General features: G+C 32.2%; 1 protein-coding gene across 8 annotated transcripts; it reads left to right on the top strand.

The window, feature by feature from the left end:
- Positions 1–1379: 1379 nt before the first annotated feature.
- On the top strand, positions 1380–10740 carry LOC137818956 (Terpenoid synthases superfamily protein). 8 transcript variants are annotated; one of them, XM_068622647.2, is made up of 5 exons: positions 1380–1508; positions 3505–3624; positions 4268–4482; positions 6358–6534; positions 9560–10740. In XM_068622647.2, exon 5 carries the CDS (start codon positions 9579–9581, stop codon positions 10488–10490), a length of 912 nt encoding a protein of 303 aa, XP_068478748.1. In that variant the 5' UTR covers positions 1380–1508; positions 3505–3624; positions 4268–4482; positions 6358–6534; positions 9560–9578; the 3' UTR covers positions 10491–10740. The 8 variants fall into 8 exon arrangements, with proteins under 8 accessions (XP_068478748.1, XP_068478764.1, XP_068478728.1 ...); XM_068622663.2 differs by lacking the exon at positions 4268–4482; XM_068622627.2 differs by lacking the exon at positions 6358–6534.
- The last annotated feature ends 9541 nt before the right edge of the window (positions 10741–20281 follow it).

Genomic DNA, 20281 nt, shown 5'->3' with positions numbered 1-20281 from the left:
ATACATTTTGAAAGTTTTTTCTATTCATTGAATGTAGATACACAACCATATAGATATTTTAGAATACATTTTATAATGAAAAATATAATATGTTGTGTGAATTGTACAAATTTATTTATAAAGAAGAGAAAATATATAGAACAAAGTATTAAATATCATATAATATAATGGAAAAATAATAAAAATAAAATGTATTATTATATATTATTGCATGAATGACAAAACTAAAAATAAAAACAAAACAGAAAAATACTATCATTTTACGTGATTTTCGCATTCAATATTTGCATTTAAAGAAAAAGAGAAAAATCACTCTTCATAGATAAACACTCTTTCTCCTTTTGAACACATTTCTTGATCCAAATTATAAATATCTTCTCGGATTCTATGAAACCCTTAATAATCAGAGTTAAAGTAAAAAACATATGTCATCATGTAAAAATATTGTTGAAATTGTATTATGTTTATTTCTCATTTATCCGTTTATCATAATTAACTTGCTATTTAATGAAATTTATATCCATGAAGTGCGTGATAATTCAAATTTATCCATCTGTATCAAACTTATACTACGGTAACTTTTTAACCAAAATTTACATTTATTTTTTTATCAAAGTAAAAACTTTAATTATTTATTATCAACAATATTTTCTTATTTATTACAATTAATATACAATGATCTACTTGCATAATTTTTTTCTTCAATCTCTTCCAAACTCAATATCAAATAATTCTGCAAATAAATTTGAATAGTAATTCATATTCCTATATCCAACTCTATAATGTATTTTTAACTACTCATTTTACTAATTCTTATCAATATTTTGGAAATTAGGATGATAAATATGTTATTAATTATTTATAATTAGTAATTATGAAATTCTACTATAAAAAGTCCTGTGCATCCCAAGGGTTAAAAAGAACTAGTTTTATTATAAACATTTTTTTCTTCAAAACTTAATTATGTTAAATTAAAATTAAAATTGAATTTGTCAGAAATCTAACAATGAACACTAAACTATAGCTAGTGGATAAGGTTAAGGGACAAATATGAAAAAAAAACATGTTTCCACTAATTATTATTATTTAATTAGATTGGAAAGAGTTATATGATAAAATGATATCACCTAAATCATTTCCAACTTTGAAACCAACAAACCAACAGCAATATATTTTATTTTCCTATAAATTCCTACACCTTTATTAAAAATAATTATTGATTCAATTTAATAAATTTTTTAACATTAAACATACGTGACTCATTTTAAAATTATAATAGATTACTTAATAGACACAAACCTAAGTTTGATATAAAAAATAAAGAACTAAAAATATAATTCTTCATTTTTGACGGTATAAATTTCGCTTAAAATGGTTAACAGTAGCTATAATTTTACACCACAGTTGTGTGTTGATCTCAGCAAAAGTTAAAAAGAATAAACATATTTACGTAGACGCAGAGACGGTGGTTGCCGCTGCGACGTCGTTTCTTTCTGCGCCTGAAAAAGGTTTCTCTTCCTTCCCCTCTCTCTCTCTCTCTCTCTCTCTCTCTCTCTCTTTCTATGTTTTCAATTTCTATTTATCTATTTATCTCTGTTTGAAAATTTTGATGTAGAGTTCTAATTTTTGTTCGTAATTTGTTCTTTCTTCGTTGTTGTCGGTGAGAACGTAATCATCGATTTCAAGTTCATAGCCCTTAGTGTTTTTTTTCTTCTCATCACAGAAAAATGTTGGAATTGAATTTAAATTATCTTTTTTTATTGTGGGGTTCTTGTTTGCTTATTTCAAATGTTCAACTTTACTTTTCATTTTCTTGCGTGATGATTTTTGGTTATAAAATTTGTTATCGCGTGGAAATTATTAGAATAATTGCGATACTTAAGTGCAGTCAAATTTGGGGAGGGAGGTGCTTGCGGTAATGTTTAAGTGTTGTTGTAGCAACCGTGTATTGGATATTGTGAAGGATAAGGAAAAAAATGGAGAAGGATGAGCATAGGCCTTGAGGGGATATCACAGTCCCTTCTGATTTTTTAATGGTGGGGAAATCTTCTTCTATTTTTCATCTGTTTGGTTACCAGATTTAGTAATACACAAGGCACTGAATAGCAACGACTCTTTGACAAATTGTGTGTAGTTTTCCTTTCAACAGAGTTGCTTAGCGACTTAGCATTAATCTGGATGGCCTGAGATTTAGTTTTGGTAGTGAAATTCTGATCTCTCTGTCTGCTGATAGTTACATCTAAGTCCTTGCTCTGAATGGGTTTGCTGAAGGGTTGATTTTTTAGGTCACTAGTGTAATTTGTTCTATGTTATTTCTAGCTTTGATAGATTTTTGATCATAAATAGGATTCACCTTGCTCTACTCTTTTGAGATCTGGGTTTGAATAAGAGTATAATTTGCGGTTGTTCAATTCATTATTTCATCCCGTTTCATATTGTACTCTTTCAATTCAACAGAAATTAGAAATTTTGATTTGACGATGTGTTTTCTGCATTATTTTTATTGCTATATGTGTTGTAGCCAATAATGCTCTTTAGTGGAGTGGAGCTGCCGTGGACTGCATTAGGATTCAGTAGTGACCACCAAAATAGCTGCTACTTGCAACTATAGTTGAACTTCCATATTATAGCCTTCAAAAACCAATTTTTACCACCTCCCATGGAACACCATTGTTTGGATATTTTTTTGGCTAAAACATTCAACGACCTCTGTTTTTAGTTCTCTCCCTTCAGATTTTATAAAACTGTTTTATATGTGTTCTGCTCATCCGTCCTCTTTTAAACTTCCTAGTTAAAGATGTTAAAGTCATGAGAAAAATCCTCTAATATCACACCAGATCTCGCAATCTTCTGTGAGAAAAAAATGTATGTTCTGTAGTTTGTCAACAGTGTGGTGTTTTGCATTTCAGGGTCAGCTTTTACATTTAGTTTGAAACCCAGATTTTTTACCTTTCAAGATGAAAAAATAAATATTTCTTCTGATTTCAGTCATTCTTGCGGGACTCCTTCATCCTGCTAAGCTTCTTCTTCTGTTCTTAGTCTTAAATTGAGGTATCCAGCAACCGTTCTTTGTCTCAGCAAGTTTTTCTTTTTCTTGGCTTGACTTTGTTCCTCTGTTTTGTAATTTCCGCATCAGTTCCCCCTAATGTCACATTTTTGTTTACATTCTCCAATTTTGTCACTTTTAATATAGTTTCCTATGTTTTTTGTTGTGTGACTGATTCTGAGTTGTTTTGGACCTATTAGTTATGACCACGGTAGTTAGTATTGCACAATATTAGTTAGATACTACTGATTCCATACAGTTTGGAAACTTGGCAGTGTGAATCGTGATGAGTATTGTTTTTGTGTCTGAAGATATCACACAAACCCATAAAGTATGACATGAATTGTGATCTCCAAATGAATACCATCATATTGGCACTGTGGTGTTTCAATGGAAATGAAAGTGTGATGTTGCAAAGACCATGACAATGGTAATTACAGCTTTCTTATGTGTTGCAGGTTTGTGTTGTGACGTACACATTGCATACTCATTGAGGGTATTCTGGTCTGAAGTGGGAGAAGTTGGATCTGGTGAATTGATACAGGGATAGAAGGTGGTGTTTAGGGTTCAACATTTGGGTATGGGCCTTGCAAACTGCCTTCAAAATTTACATGTTTTTTTTTTAAACTCACATGTAGAAGGTTAAGTGTGTCACCTGAGGTTTTAAGAGTCCTCAGTTGTTACTTTTTATTTCTGTTTAGTCTAAATAATTAATTGGGTGCAATCTTCATGAATCGTACGAGCTTAGAGTTTTTTTGTTGAAAGATAGTTAATTGGAGTGCAAGTATAAATAGTTATTGATCATGTATTTGAGCTTTTACATGTCTTAAATATACACACCTACACACATATATATACATATGTCATGTCTACTATTGATCATGAATACTACGACTCACGTTTTGTTTCAACCCACAATTCATAAAATAGGATTTCGTGTTCATACTTCGTATCCTAATTCAAATACCTTGGTTATGACATGTAAACTTATGGATATGATTATTCAGTTTAAGTTTAGTTCAATGTTCTTGAATTACAAGATTTTCATTATATGTGTGTTTCCTTTTTATCACATGTATATCTATATATATAGTTTAGGCTTAATTAGTCTTTTCGTCCCTATATTAAGAGGCAAAAGTCAATTATGTCCCTCACTTTTTAAATTTTTCAATGTGATCCCAAGTTTTTTTAAAAATAACTCAATGTGGTCCCTTCTGTTAGATCATCTCTCTAATGGCGTTAAGTGGGTGATGACTTGGCGTTAAGTGGGTGATGACTTGGCACACAGAGTGGTACACATGGAATTTCACTTGGCACATATGTACAGTTTCATTTGGCTCTCCAATTTATCTCTTCTACAAACAAGACTAAAATTTACCCCTTATCTCTTTTACTTTTCCTGGCGGGGATTACTGCTTGATCAGTGCAAAGTTATTGTAAGTCATCTTATGTGTATATTTTGAAAATATATATCGTAATACAGTTATATTTTTTCTGTTACCACTTATCTTATGTGCATTCTTTCATTTAGATTTGGAAGTTTAACCATTTTAGTATATTATTATCACAAACTTATGTGGTTTCAAATCCTACAAGGGTAAGTAATTCTTAACATGGTAACTGTGAAACATCAAGACTCTTTGGATTTCAATGATGTTTAAAGCCTGTAGGCTCTAATTCAGTCTTGTTGTATACCGTTTTCATGATGAGTGTCAGTCATTGATCACAGGAGCAGATCCTCTCCCATTAAAAATAACGGAAGAATCTCCAATTAAAAAAATGAACATTGTTGGCTTACTGTAATTAGCTTCTCAATCAAACCCTTTAAAAATTCTTGAGAAAAAAGCCATAGGGTTATACGCAAATCATGTGCGACATTACTTCCAGTTGGATAAATGGTGATCCTTGATTAAACTGTTATCCAGTCAATTAGTTAAGTATCTTCAGAATCAAAATATATTATAAACAGAACCCTCAAGTTAGTTTTCTAGGTTCTCTGATTGTGCAATAGGTAGGCACTGCTACCCTTAAGTTTGGGGTGGTTGAACCTACTGCTGCCACTGCTGCTAGTTCTGCTACTGGGTTAAGGGCAGCCATGGCAGCTCAACACGTGTGGACCGGTGTTGATGTGTGAGTCAGAGGTTGATGTGTGTCTAAGTCCAATTCATCACCTCGATATGTCAGTGGATTGATGCCTTTAGGAAAATTATCAAGAATGATGGTGCTAGGGAGTTTCATTGGGGTTTTGGGATATTGATTTTGACCTATGCACCTTCCTATGCTGTGTGGTGGTGGGTTTCATATTCTGTGGTACACAGAATGGATTGGGCTTGGGTGGTACCTGGGGAAGAAAGGTGAGAGTGAATTGAGGCCAGATTCTAAGACAGTGATGGTAGTTCAGGGAGCAAGTGTGCAACAATGACTAGCAGCATGTCTGCTTTGATTTCTATGTCATTGGACACCATCAACCATCAAGACAGGGTTGGAAGTGTTGGATGGGGATGAGAATGGCCGCCGTTTTTGGGAATGGGTCATGAACTTGATGGGTTTTATTGGAATGGTTGGACAGTGCTGATCTAGTTGGGAACAATAATGTTGGGGTTGTGTGAGTTCTTGTTGAAAAATTTGACAGACACTGTTATCAATGGTTATTAGCCCAAGTAAGAACTTTGATGAAACGCCTTACTACTTGTAGTACATTGGTACAGTCAAGTAGGACATGTAAGATAATTTAGTGCAAACAATTACTTTTCATAAAATGAATGTCTGAAGGTAATTGTTAATAACCATGCTTTGGTGTTGAGATGTTTTACTGTGTCGTAAACCCTTGAGTTATTTAAAGAATTGGGAACCATTCATTCACTTTTAAATCCTATTTCTGTATGAAGTAATAGATAATAATCATGTTTTGTGAATTAGGTATGCAATTGCAAAGTAGGAGAAGATGGTTTTAGTACCATGATTAAATTTTGTACAAGTTTTAAAAGTCTGCCAAATTAAAGAAATAAAGTTATTTTATCCAGCTACAGAGGTTAATTCAAATCTGACCTGTGGAAATTAAAAGCATACAAAGTCCTCTATTAGTTTCTTTCAGTTATCTTCCACACAAAAGGCTGAGAATATAGCTTGAAGGTTTTTTTTAATCATGAAAGGTTTTTGATATTTTTTGAAAGTGAATTACAATTCTAGTTTCTTTCAGTTATCTTCCACACAGAAGGCTGGGAATATAGCTTGAACGTTTTTTTTAATCATGAAAGGTTTTTTGATATTTTTTGAAAGTGAATTACAATTCTAGTTTGTTTCTTTTTTAGATCTCAAGTTAGCGAAGCATGCTGTCTTAAAATGGTGTACCACAAAAGCGATCTTATGGTTATGGTGTGACTTGGAGTTTCAGATATGTTAGATTTCCATTTTTAAGATTGGTAAATGACAATGGGGTTGAGGACGTCCTGGTGAATAAACTATGATGATATTAGGGCAGGTTTCAGGTATTTTCTAAATGTGTCATATGATAAGATGGTTAATTTGTGTTCTCTTATTGAGGTACTGGAGAGCTTGTGCAATTCTCTTATGATTTTTTTTCTATCAGAAAAAAAATTCAATTCCGTGGCATTTTCAAATATATTTTCTTGTAGGTTTTTAACTAAGTTTGCAAATTCCCCCACTCTTTCATACTAATGGTTTCAGATTTTAAAGAAACTATAGATTGAAATAGAGTTTTGTTGGCTTTAGTTAATATTGGTTTTATGCAAGTATCACAGTGGTGGATAGTAAATTTTACTTTTTAGTCAATTCCATTTCTATGCATAACTACTTAGTGGTATATCATGTCATAACATCTAGACTTATTTATGTGGGGCAGCTTGGACAATGAACTATTAATTTGGAGGCTAACATTAGGTCTTCTTTTATGCTTCACTCTGTCAATCCAGGCATTCCTTTATTTTAGTGAAATTGAATTATTGTAAGACCGTCTATTACATAAAATACAAAGCCAATAATAGATAAGAATCACAAATGATCGGTAGAAGGTAAATGTAAAGCAAGAAGATCAACACACAAATTATCGTGGTTTGATTGAAGCACTAATGATCTTCAATCTACGGCCATGACAAAATTCACTATTACACAAAAAGTACAACTCGAAGTTTCTCTATCAATGAACTCTGGTTGAACTCTCGCTCAACTCACTCACATTGTATCAGTTGAACTCACAACTCTCTGTCACTTAATTTGTTAATACAGTTTCCTATATATACAACATAACCATAATTAACTTCCAAGAAACGCACGTAAACACAAGGAGAAAAGACGTGAACAGTGTTTTTTGCTTCTCCACTACTAATAAAAGATACATGTCTTCTACTAGACGGTTTGTGGACATTAGATTGTTTAGGAAACCTGAGAATAGATTTTACTGTACCAATCTTTGTAGCTATAATATGGTGTTCGACATTAGGTATCAGGTAGAATTGTCGTAGTTCTATAAGTATTTTGGTGATATTTCTATTCATTGTAGGACATCTTAACACATTCTTGTCATGCTAAGACTATATATCTTCCGTTGGGCCAACATTAAGATTAGATAGACTCTAAAGCCATATTAGAAACGAATTGGGCTTAAGCCCAAAAGGCTAACTCAAGGGGGAGCATTATCCAAGTCTTACAAGGAATGTCTTTTGTCTATATTCCTAGTTGACATGAGATATCTTAATATAGGGTACTAAATGGGAATGGGAGAGTATTAGATGCACAGGGTTGGGACATTTTATATAGTGCTGACTATCTTGACTTTCTTCTTTTTTATGCTATATGTTATATGCAAAGGACCTGGAGGCCGTTTACTTATTCCATATTTATTGCTTCATCAGTGACTTATATACCAACGCAGGCTTTTTCATTTGGGTACACTTTTGTTATTTATTTATTTTGTACCAACCGATCGGATTTCACCTGCATGATTTATTTTGTGTCAACTGACCTGATATTCATCAGTGGCTAGATTTTTTTGGGAAGTGAAGCACACTATAAGAAAAATTAACATAGTCCCGTTTTCAGAATTTTCTGTTAAAGACAATACAGAACAGAATACTGTTAGACCTAGCCAAGTTATTATTTGTGCACTATAGCAGTGCTAACACAGCATAGTGGTGTGCAGTGGCCCTTGGTCCTACAGAAGTGTTGCCTGGGGTTCTGGAATGATGGCCATTGTGGCCGAAATTGCAGCTAAAACGGCACCATTTTTTAGTGACACAATTCTAATGGGTAGCTACAAACTCTCTTGCCCCTGATCTCCCGTCTCTGTTTTTAAGTGCAACCACCCTCTGAATTTCGAAGCTCATCCAGTATCCCCACCATTCTCCAGCAGTTTTACTGGGAGCTTCTCCTCTGTTCCCTTCCCTTCCACATAAGGCTTCTGTTTCTGGCTTCCCTATTTCTGTTTTCCACCACATCCAGCATTTTGTATTTTGACCGAGCCATAAATTTGTTAATTTTGAATATGTCAGGAATTTTGTTGGTTTTTAGATTTTATACCTATATACAATATAAATAATTTATTATGCATACAAAATTTAACAGCAGCCATTCTGCTATATCCTGACCCACTATAGCGTTTTTTGGATCTAGCAAATATATAGTATAGACATACAATTACGTCCTGAATACAATATTGCAAGAAAAAAAGCTCAAGTAATGCAAATTTACAACATCTGAGCATAACTGCAGATGTATGCAAGGTCAACCAACAATGAAAAGTCATAAGATGCCTTTCTAAGTAATCTTAGTTCTAGTTCTTATTCACTATGCTGTAGCGTCAAAGCAAGAAAAAAATACTTGTTTTGGATCACCACTTTGCTTCAAATCTTCCAGTGTTGATATAATGCAGTATCTATAACGAGGTCAGAATCCTTGCGATTTGATGAAAATACACTTATAGGTGATTTCAACACGTCATTACTTCACATCATGATTGTTACAGACTGGATCACAAATTGAATTGACTTGTAGAATTACCTGGATGATTAATAATGAGGGACAATCACTGCATTGTTGTGCTTTTCCCCCCTTTTTTCTTTTTGGCCTTTAGCATGTTATTGGGCTTAAGTCCAATGCTCAGACAGGTCCTAATCCATGCATATTAAATCTGACAAAAAGTAACAAAACCAAGCGGTGTCTGGCTTTACAATGAAGGATTAAAGAAGATGCAAAGATGAGTTATATGATTAGGCTTTTGATGAATCCGAATTGACGGTTAACTTTATATACAAAAATACCTGAAAAAAAAGTACTCATCAGGGATCAGACATAACAATTCGGTCTTAACATATCTGCAGGATTAAACTATTGGTTATAATTTCAAGGGACAAATAGTCAAAGACCAATCCTCAACTAACTTTTAACATATATATTGTTACACATCTGTTTATACATACTAACATAATATTTTTTCCAGGTACGCTATGATTTCTTTGTTGCAAATTTTATTGTGATAGATGTAACTTTCATCTGCAGGCCCCCAAGTGAAGATTAAATGAATGGTGGTTCGGCGTCTAGTAACTTAAGGTCTGCTTTCTCCCATTGTGTACAGCAAGTGCGAAGTTATGATTATCATCACTATCTTTGCCTTCTTGAGCTGCCTCCGTCCATGCGGAAGGCTGCATTTGCTCTCCGTGCCTTGAATGTTGAAACAGCTAGAGCTATGGATATTGCTTCAGATCCCAGGATTGGCCTAATGCGTCTTGTCTGGTGGCAGGAAGCCATAGATAAAATGTTCGCCAATAAATTGATTGAACACCCAACAGCACTGGCCCTGTCATCTGTGATAGCTGAGACCAAACTCAGCAAGATATGGTTGAAACGATCCGTTGAGGCTCGGATCAATGATGCAAGAAGAGAGGTTACTGATATGCCAGAAACTATTGGAGAGTTGGAGAAATACGCGGAGGACACTGTATCAACTATGCTGTACCTGACACTTCAAGCAGGTGATATAAAGTCTACTGCAGCTGATCATGCAGCCTCACATATCGGCAAGGCCAGTGGCATACTCTTGCTCCTCAAATCACTGCCCTATCATGCATCTCGCAACCGACATTTTTCTTACATCCCAACTGCAATAGCATCCAAACATGGGTTAATAGTTAAGCAGGGAGGTGGGGAAGAGAGATGGGTGGATTCTCGTGAGGGCCTATGTAATGCCGTTTATGACATGGCATCAGTAGCCCATGCACACTTAGAAAAGGCTCGGAAGTTAGCTGCAAGTGTGCCTGCTGAAGCTCTTCCAGTGCTCCTTCCAGCAGTGCCTTCTCAGGTTCTCTTGGATTCCTTAAGAAAGGTTCAATTTGATGTGTTTGATCCAAGACTAACAGGAGGGGTGCTGGGAATGCCACCTTTGTGGTACCATCTCAAACTCAAGTGGACTTCATGGAGAAGGAAATACTAAAAACTTACCTAGCTTTAGTCAATGCATCTGCGGATTCTTTTTCCCCTGTTTCTTGATTGAGTTTTTGTTTATGACCTTTCATTCTGCACAGAATAAAAATCTGTCTGTGCATCCTTTCTTTACGGAAAGGTTATTTACAATTAATTTTAAAATGTAATTTGAGTTGCTGCACAAGTTAAGATACTTTTTTTTTCTCGTTAGTCTATTTTCTTTAAAGTGGTAATAAAATACTTTAAAATGACTTCTTTTATAACACGTTTTGTTCTTTGATCAGAAAATAAGGACCAACTCAAATCTATTTAAACATGCTTGAAGATCGAACTCCTGGTAATTTGTTTTGATAGCAAAGTTATTTATCAATTATACATTATGTTGGTCTTTCATGTGTTCTGGACATAGTGATAATGATGAATAATAATGGAATATAATCATATTGGTTTATGTACAAGGTAACTCAGGTTTTGAGAAAAAGTGATTGTATTGAGGAAGATTGCTCATTAATTAAATCAATAAATATGTCATTAAATATGTAATAAAATATAAAATAATGTACATTTTATTTATTACATTGTATCAGTAAGAGTTTAATTTCAAGAACTTTTTTTACTATTTCTTACTTGACATAATAGTAGCATGGTAAACTTCGTTGTAGTGTTGTAAAGCTTGATTGAACAGAGTGAACCAATAGTTAGATACATTACTAAGTCAAGTTACTATTTAGATCAGAAATGTACTTAACGTGGTGATTATGTCACTAAACCGGCTTAAAATTAGGTTTAACCAATAGAATCGATTTTGGGTTCAAACTACCATGGATGTTTGATGTTGCTTTAATGATTAGTAATTGAAAAACAAAAGCAACCACCACACTAGAATAAAAAATGAGTCCTTGAAGTCTTTTGAGAAATTAATTACAAGTGAGCTATTATACTTTTTTACAATATTAATTGGTTATTAGATTTTTTAATTTGTGAAATTTTAGTATTTTTTGAAAAATAGAAATTTACAAATATTTGAGTGATACATATTAAATAAAGTGACAAGATGTTAAAATTATGTTTATTTGAAAAAAAAAGGTTGTTTATAATAAACAAAGAAAGATGTACGAGTATATAAAGATATAAAACACTAAAGAAAGAGGTATAATTTACTCAATGCTTACAAAATATTGCAGAATCAATACTTTTTTTTTATTTAATAGTTTATTTTTTCATATTATTATTATTATTAGTTTGTTTTATTCAATCTGATGTTTCATTGCTTCAAATACATCAAAGGCACAACCAGTGTTGGTTTATGGTATCCCCTTCTCTCCTATAAATCTTGTTGGATACTTTGATTCAGATTTAGCAAGATGCAAGCTTGATAGGAAAAGTACAAGTGGAACATGTCATCTTCTTGACACAACAAAAGACAAGCATATGTAGCTCTTTGTTGGAGATCTCACATCGACTAGAGATTAATACATTTCATTGTATATAAGTGGGTGCAAACCTCACCTAATGAGCCGATTTAATGATGTTGAGTTAGGCTTAAAGTCCACTTTGTAATATAGTATCAGAGCCATTTAAAACCTATCATAGCGAGTGTTTGTTGGGCCTATCGTGCCACCCGCTATCGGGCCGTTATCGGACCACTCATAATATGTTATCCCACGCATTAGTTGTCACTCTCGGACTCTTTCCACTACAAAAGTTTAATACATTGTTGTTGGCAGCTGCTCACAAATCTTGTAGATCAAAAAATAATTAGAAGACTTTGGATTAAAGCTGAACAATGTGCCTCTCCTATGTGATAATAAAAGTGCAATCATAACTAAGTGAAACTAAGAAACAACTTGTTGATATCTTCACCAAACCTCTACCTCTTGAAAGGTTTAGTCCCTTACATAATGAATTGGGGATCCTTGATTTTCAAAATCTTTCTTGAAAAGTCTTCTCTTTGTCTATTTGTGAAGACATAAGGGGGAGAAGTCTTTTTGTTGCTTGGTTGTAATTTATTTTACGTTTATGCACTATTGAGTTGTTTTAACTGTCTAAACAATTTTTTGATTTTTAAAGTTTTTGCTACATAATGTGGTTATGCAGAAATTGTAGTTCTTTATAGTTTTTCATAAATCTGTGTGGATAACCGGTTATACTTGCATTGTGTGCATTGCATGGTATATCTTTCTATTTTGCAGGATCTTTTATGATCAAAATCTACTAAACAAACAACCAGGGATTTATCTTCATCAAATAGGGGGAGATTGTTGAATAAGGTTGTTTTGATGATTTTCAAATCCAGCTCGAAGAATTTGTTGTTGTGTGTGTAGGTAGGTAGATTTTGAGTTGTTAATTTTCACTTAGTTATGATTCAAATTCATATGATTTAAAATCTCTTTGACAACTTTTTTTTCAAATTTGTGTTAATTTTAGCTAGTTGTTTCATGTTTTAAATCATTTGAAAAATCTTTTGTTCAACTCTGGTGACTACAACAAATTTTTCAATAGGTTAATTTATCGTGACAACCGATTGAATAATACTTAAGGTTTTTAAAAGGATTTAAAAATGATTTGTTTTCTTTTCTCTTTTCTATAAAGCAAAATTAGTTAATTATTTCAATAAATGAACTGATTTTTTATGTTGAAATTTTAACAGAAAATGAAAAAAAATAGTTTTAAAATATAACTAATTAATAATTTTAGCCTAACAATTCCAATTTAACAATTTAAACTAAAATATTAATTTAAAATATAATAACCTCATGAAAAATAATAACTTTACATCAAATCCAATATTAATTAATAATAACTACCAAAAAAAATAAAAAAACATATAAATTAATATAGTCATGAAATAAATTACTGGAAAAAAAATATAATAATATAAAGGGAGGGGGGCAATGCAAGGCGAGGATAGGGAAGTAAGAGAAAACAAAATAACAACGATGCATAAAAGAAGGATACACGAGAAAGAGAACAAAAATGAACGCGTAATGAGACACAATAAACAACACATAGACAACAGTTTTACCTAATAACCGTAGTCTATGCAAAAAATTTAAACAATAGACTATGTTTTGTCCAAACCTGTAGTCTATGTCAAGCTTATAGACTATGGTTCATATGAACAATTGTATCTATGACAAAAATTTAAACAACAGAGAAAGGTTTTACCTTGAAGCGTAGTGTATATAATCATGTTAATTTCAAAATTGTCACTGCGTTTTATTAGACAATGCTCCTGCTTGAACCGACATCTATAAACGTCGTTAAATGATTTGCACTAGTCATAATTCAAACTCAAAAGCATAGAGCTAAGTTCGATTTCCATCAGAATATCTAATTGATTCAATTACTCTCTATAATTCGAGACTCAGATAAGAAAATTTTACCATTTCAAAAACATCTTCCAATCAATTAAAAATTTCTTATAACCAAGATAATTTTTAAAACGAATTGGAATGGTTTTCTAATAGTAATTATAAAATAAACTGCTCAAATAAAAGTTTACATATAACCAACAGTAACAACAATATTGTATCTACATTGTTGACTCACTAAACATTGTTTAATAAATCTCCTAACATTGCTACTCAAACTGTTCCAATAGATTACCAATTTCATTCTTTCCAATGATGCAATGATTCCCAAATGTCATTTTGTGGCAGATGTCTGTAACCAAAACAACAAGTCTTTCCTTAGTGTATTACCAATTCCTACTACCAATTTCCTTTTTCCCGCAACTCCCTATTCTGCCATCTATAATGTTTATGCGAATCAAAATTATTTGAACACTTCTTTTATAAAATTTTGCAAGCTCCCATCATCATCCCATGATTTTTTAATCTTATCAAAAAACTCATATTACAATTGCTAACTAACCATTCCCTTAGACTCAACTGGCCCTGCCTTGGACAATGTGTCAATTGTTACATTGTCTTCTACCTTTTTGTATTCAATTGCAAAATCAAACTCTACCAATTTAAATAACCATATTTGTTGGAATTTTGTCATCATCATTTGATTCAAAATATATTTGAGGCTATAGTGATTAGTTTTGACGATAAAATGTCTATTAAAAGATAACGTCTCTACCATTGCACCACAAAAACCACAACTAATAACTCTTTCTCGTATGTCGACAAAGATTGATGTAAGCATTAAGATCATGTTCTTGCATCAAATCAACTTCAATTCCCTCTCTTGATGCATCTGCTTCCACAACATAGGTTTTGGGAAAATATTGAAGTGCAAGGAGTGGGGTGTTATTCAATGATTGCTTGACCTTTTGGAATGCCACTTGTGTTATGAGAATCAATATAAATTTTTTGTTCTTTAGCATGTGAGTTAAAGGCATAACTATAACCCCATATCCCCTCAAAATTCTTCTATAGTACCTAGCTAGACCAAATAATCCTCTAAGTTATTTAAGATTATAATGTAAAGGCCACTTAACAATAATTGCAATTTTATCAGGATTAGTGGCTACTCCATCTCTTAAAATAAAATGACCTAGGTACTCCACCTTATTCACAATAAATTAACATTTTTATCTTTTTAGCCAACAAATAGTTACTCTTAAATGTAAGAAGAACCAACTTGAGATTATTCAAATGCTCCTTTAAATTTATATTGTATATGTGAATATCTTCAAAGAAACTAGTAAAAACTTCCTTAAGAATTGTTTGAACACAATATTCATGACTTTTGAATGTAGCACGCGTAAGGCCAAACAACATTATAAAATACTAATAATTCCTTCCATTAGTTCTAAAACTTGTTTCATACAAATTTGTAGTATCTATTCTCACAAGGTTGTAACCAAACCGAAGGTCTATTTTGGAGAATATTGCAAATCCTTGTAAGTCATCCACCAAGGGAATTAGGAACTTGTTCTTCATAGTATTTTTATTCAACTCCTTGTAGTCTACATATATTCTCCAAGATTTATCTTTCTTGATCACCAAAACTATTGAGCTTGCATACGAGCTACTACTATGTTGAATTACACCATGTTGGATCGAACACTTACTACTAGGACAAAATCTATAGTGGATAGTTAGAGCACAACTCTTTCTGCTTAAGAGTGTAACAGTCTGAGCACCACGATTCGATTATGACTCAACACGCCTAGTCTACGCCATGAACAATTGTTGCATCTTGCAACAATTTCCCTACTAGGAATTAAACTCTTTGATTGTGACTTGACTACCTAATCTATACGGGACAATTGATGCAACTTTCAACAATGTCCCTCAATAATTGTCCCACAGGAATCAAATTTGTGACTTTGACTCTAATACCAATTGTTAGATTGATTGTTTATCACTAAGCAAAAAGTTATAGTGTATAGTCAAAACACAACACTTTCTTCTTAAGGTTGTAGTAGTCCAAACATCACAATTTGATTGTGACTCGATGCACCTATCCTACGCTACCAAAAAAATTGACACCCTGCAATACATCAAATTTCAAATATTTTTGTATGAAATTATCAATAACATCCTTTGGATTTTTGGCATAGCTGTAAAGCCTTTTATTTACTAGATTTGTACCTTTCACCAGTGGTATTTTATGATCATATCTCTCTTGAATGGAGTTAATTGAGTGGGTTATTCAAATATATCAACAAATTCTTTTAATAATTATTCCTCTTGGTAACGAAGGAAGTAATTGAGTGGGTTCTTCAAATATATCAACAAATTCTTTTTAATAATTGTTTATCTTCCTTTGGTATTGAAAGTTGAGTGACATAAGTGGTTAATGATTCTAGGAGTTCTCCTTCCTTCTTTACTGTCTTGACTCCAGAGGTATAAGACCCTCTTAACACATGTCATTTACCTTGGAATTTGAAATCCATTATAAATTTTGTAATGTTTCAAGTAAGGTAAGAGGATCTTTTTAGGAGTGTCAAAATATTCTTTCTGTTAATGTTAGAGTAGTAATACTTTCACACCACTAAAAAAGACAAAATACATTCATTTATATCACTAAAATAACATAAACATTTATTTATATTTTAATTTAAAATCTTAATATACATCTGAATGAGATCACTTAGACTGGATATTAGTAGTGATATTATATTTCAAGAGATTGATTAATTGGAATTTTTAGAAGAGATAAAGAAAATTTGATTTTTTTTTTCTTGTGTTCCAATGGTTCACCCTAAAATAGAGAGTTACGGAAGGAGAATTTTGAAAAAGGTGTATTTATGTTTGGTGTGCGTGGATACTCTTAAACTATATTCTTCTAATAAAATGCAAAAGGGAAACCTTCTATGCGATTGTTAGAATTCTTAGTTTTGATTAAATTAAAAATTTATTAATTGGGAGTTTAATTTGAGTGGAAAACTAAAAGTTTTGAAACTACAATTAAATTAAATGTAAATATCAAAATTAATACTCTTTAAATGTAAATTTTAAAATATCAAAAGTAATACTTTCTGGGGCCCTTCCTATATATATGGGTTTAGTTCCAGGGCACCTTTTGAATACCTCAGGAACGACCTTGATTTGTCAAAAATGAATAAATATAGAGATTATATTCTTTGCCTAAAAATGATATTATGTGTTTATAATTTGTATTACATTGCCTTAATTAGTTATGAAATTTGTGATTGCTCATTTGATTTTGGAACTGGTTGATATTTTTTTATAGGTTAATATTTTATTCAAGAAGAATATGTACATACTTCTATAAAATATACCATAAAAAATTATTAAATGAAAATTAATTTTAGAAATAAAAAATATTAGTTACTATATTAAATATTATTTTATAAAATAAAAAATTATTAATATTTAAAGTAGTTTATATTATTATGTGATAATTAAAACTTGATATCAATTTATATACTAGTTTATATTTTTTTTAGTAATAATAGAAATTATACTTTAAATATAAATAAATTTGTAATTTATAAAATAATATTTAATTTAGTTAATATAATAATTAATTATCTTTTGTTTTTAAAATTATTTTTATTTAATTATTTTCTTGTAGATTTACCATTTAAGAGATTTAAATTTCAAATTGGGAAAGATTTTCTTATTTGTTTAAATTTCTTTAATTTTGAATTTATTCAACTTATGTTTGTGCATTTTATTTATAATTATTAAATTTAAGATGGAATTATTCTTAAATTTCAAATTGGGAAAGATTTTTTTATTTGTTTAAATTTCTTTAATTTTGAATTTATTCAACTTATGTTTGTGCATTTTATTTATAATTACTAAATTTAAGATGAAATTATTTAGTGCAAGAAAATTATTAAATAGAAATTAATTTTAAATAATAAAAATAATTTGTTATTATATTGATTAAATTAGATATTAAGTTAAATATCAATTTACAAATTTTAAATATCTAATTAGATATCAATTTAAAAATTATTTATTAATAATTAAAATTTCTTTAAAATAATTTTTTAATTTAGTTAATATAATAATTAATTATTTTTTCTTTCTAATATTAGTTTCTATTTAATATTTTTTAATGATTTATGATTAGAAAATGTGTAATTTCGTATTTGTTTATGTCCTTTTGTAAACAAAGCCTTCTTTGTAAATTATTTTCTATTTGCTGAATAACTTCAACTAGTCTTGACTAGGTTAAATATTAATTTTTCCCTCAAAATAACAAAAATAGTAATCATCAGACAGAATCTAAAAGACAGAATGTTTTTCCTATAAAGTGGGAAAATCCAAATAGCAATTTTTAGGGCATTTCTAATCATATAGATTTTCTGTGCTCCAATTTTGGTACATTTTAATTTGGAAAAACAATATCTCCCTGATTCTAACATGCCAAATGTGAAATATGATTTGTCCTTTTATATACTAAAACTCAGATTCTCTCTAATCACCCTCCTTCGGTTTCATTTTGAAAACTCTTTTGAGAGCTTTTGAAGGGGAACCATGAACGCCACCACCACACACAAATGCGTAGTAATTTATAGAAACCAAGCAACACAACATTTCGCATAAATTTTCCAACGTTGTATCGTATCAGATTTTCCCATTTCCAATTCTTGTTTTACTTCTCGTTCACATTTTTTAACAATGGCCACCACACCAACCCAAACAACCTTTTGTTTCTCCTCCAACCGTTCAATCCTAAACGCTAAAACCACACGGTTTCTCTAACCGCCAACGTTGTCTCAAACCTCTCTTCCAAGGCTTCTCTTTCGAACATGGAGTCCCCAAAGAGGAAATCCAAGCTCCGTATGTGTCGATTCTTCCGATGTTTCAATCCCAGCGCCGTCGTTTCGCGGGAACCCAAAAAACCCGTTCCGATTCTCACTTACATTGCCGTGCCGGAGAAGAAAGTCTTTCCGACCGTGATCACGTCTGCTTTCACGGTGGTCAAGGGTGGCGAAGGAAACGCGAGTCACCACAAAAAGACGGACACAGATAATAATAATAGTAATACTAACAGTGACAACTCTCTTCGTCGTGCTCTTGTGGCGGCTCTGAATCACACCTCGTTGGTTCGTCTTTTTTCATTCCTTCCATTTCTTACAATCATTTTTGCATAATTTCATACGTAGTTTCTGAAATAGAAAAAGCTTTTGACAAACTGCATAATTTGATTTAATGGTTTTTTCGGTTCTGAGAAGGAAAATAATGAAACACAAATTTTGTTGCTATTATTATGTTCTTCATAGATGATCCATTAGGTTTCCAAAAACGATCTGCAAGTGCAATTTCTACTGCGAACTCTAAGGTTTTTGGATTAGCATTGGTCGTATTCATCCATAGTTTCCTGCATCAAGATTTTGTCAAAACCACAAATTGTGACCACGCTATAATCTAAAACCTTGATCATCCATTAGTGAATGTTAGAAAAAATGTTGTTAGCAGCATTTCCGTTAACATAATGTTGATATTTGTTAGTTAATAAACACGTTTCTGGCACATCTAATGTTCTTGCAGGCGAAGAAGTTGAACCGCAAGAGGAAAGCAAAAAGGGATGGTTTTCCCAGAGAAAGTTCAACCAACTCATCATCAAAGTTTTCTTCGTATTCTTCTGGTTCACTTGGATTTACGACAACTTCAATGTCATCTTCAACTTCAACCACTTTAAGCACCAGTTCAACTATGAGTTCAAGCTCACCCTGCGAACCGTTCCTAACCCGATCCTTGGCAATGAACAATGGAGATGGTAGAAGATGGTTCTGTGGTTCAAACATTGCTTTGAGTGTGTTTTTTATCACTATTCTTCTGGTTTTAATTCTGTGTGGTAGGTGTTATGCCATACCTTACGCCGCAATAGGCTTCTATGTGGTGCCTAATCGTCGCAGGACTATTGAAGAAAACTGAGTTTAGTTCGGTTCCGTTTAAGAAGTAGAAGCCTCCAATAATACGTTTCAAATACATGTACAAAACAAAATTTATACTCATAAACACATTCTCTATAGTTTGCTATACACATATTTAGATGGACTTTTAAATTTGCATATATGTTTACTTATTTAGAATCTGTAATCCATATCTATAATTTGGCAATTGCTCCCTCCACCGTATCAATTTGGATGTGCATCAACAAAGCTTTTAAAGTCCCATTCTGCCATTGTCTTCTTTATGAGGGTTGAGGTGCAAAGGAAGTTGGTGTTCTAGGTGCAGAGGAGGTGTTGTTGGTGTGGTGGTGGAGGAACCGTCTCACTCTTAACTCCGATTCACCTTCTGCGATATGTCTCCTTCTCCGGTGACTTTGTTTCTATTGCCGCGGTGCCTCAACGCTGTTTTCGCTGTGGTGTCTGTAAGATTCCGCTGCTGGCTCAGTCACAAGAACAATGAATTTGCT

Source organism: Phaseolus vulgaris, chromosome 11, assembly GCF_051622355.1.
Source record: "Phaseolus vulgaris cultivar YP4 chromosome 11, ASM5162235v1, whole genome shotgun sequence".
NCBI classification, from domain to species: domain Eukaryota; kingdom Viridiplantae; phylum Streptophyta; class Magnoliopsida; order Fabales; family Fabaceae; genus Phaseolus; species Phaseolus vulgaris.
The sequence above is the reverse complement of the archived record's forward strand: the minus strand, read 5'-3'. Positions and strand labels throughout refer to the sequence as shown.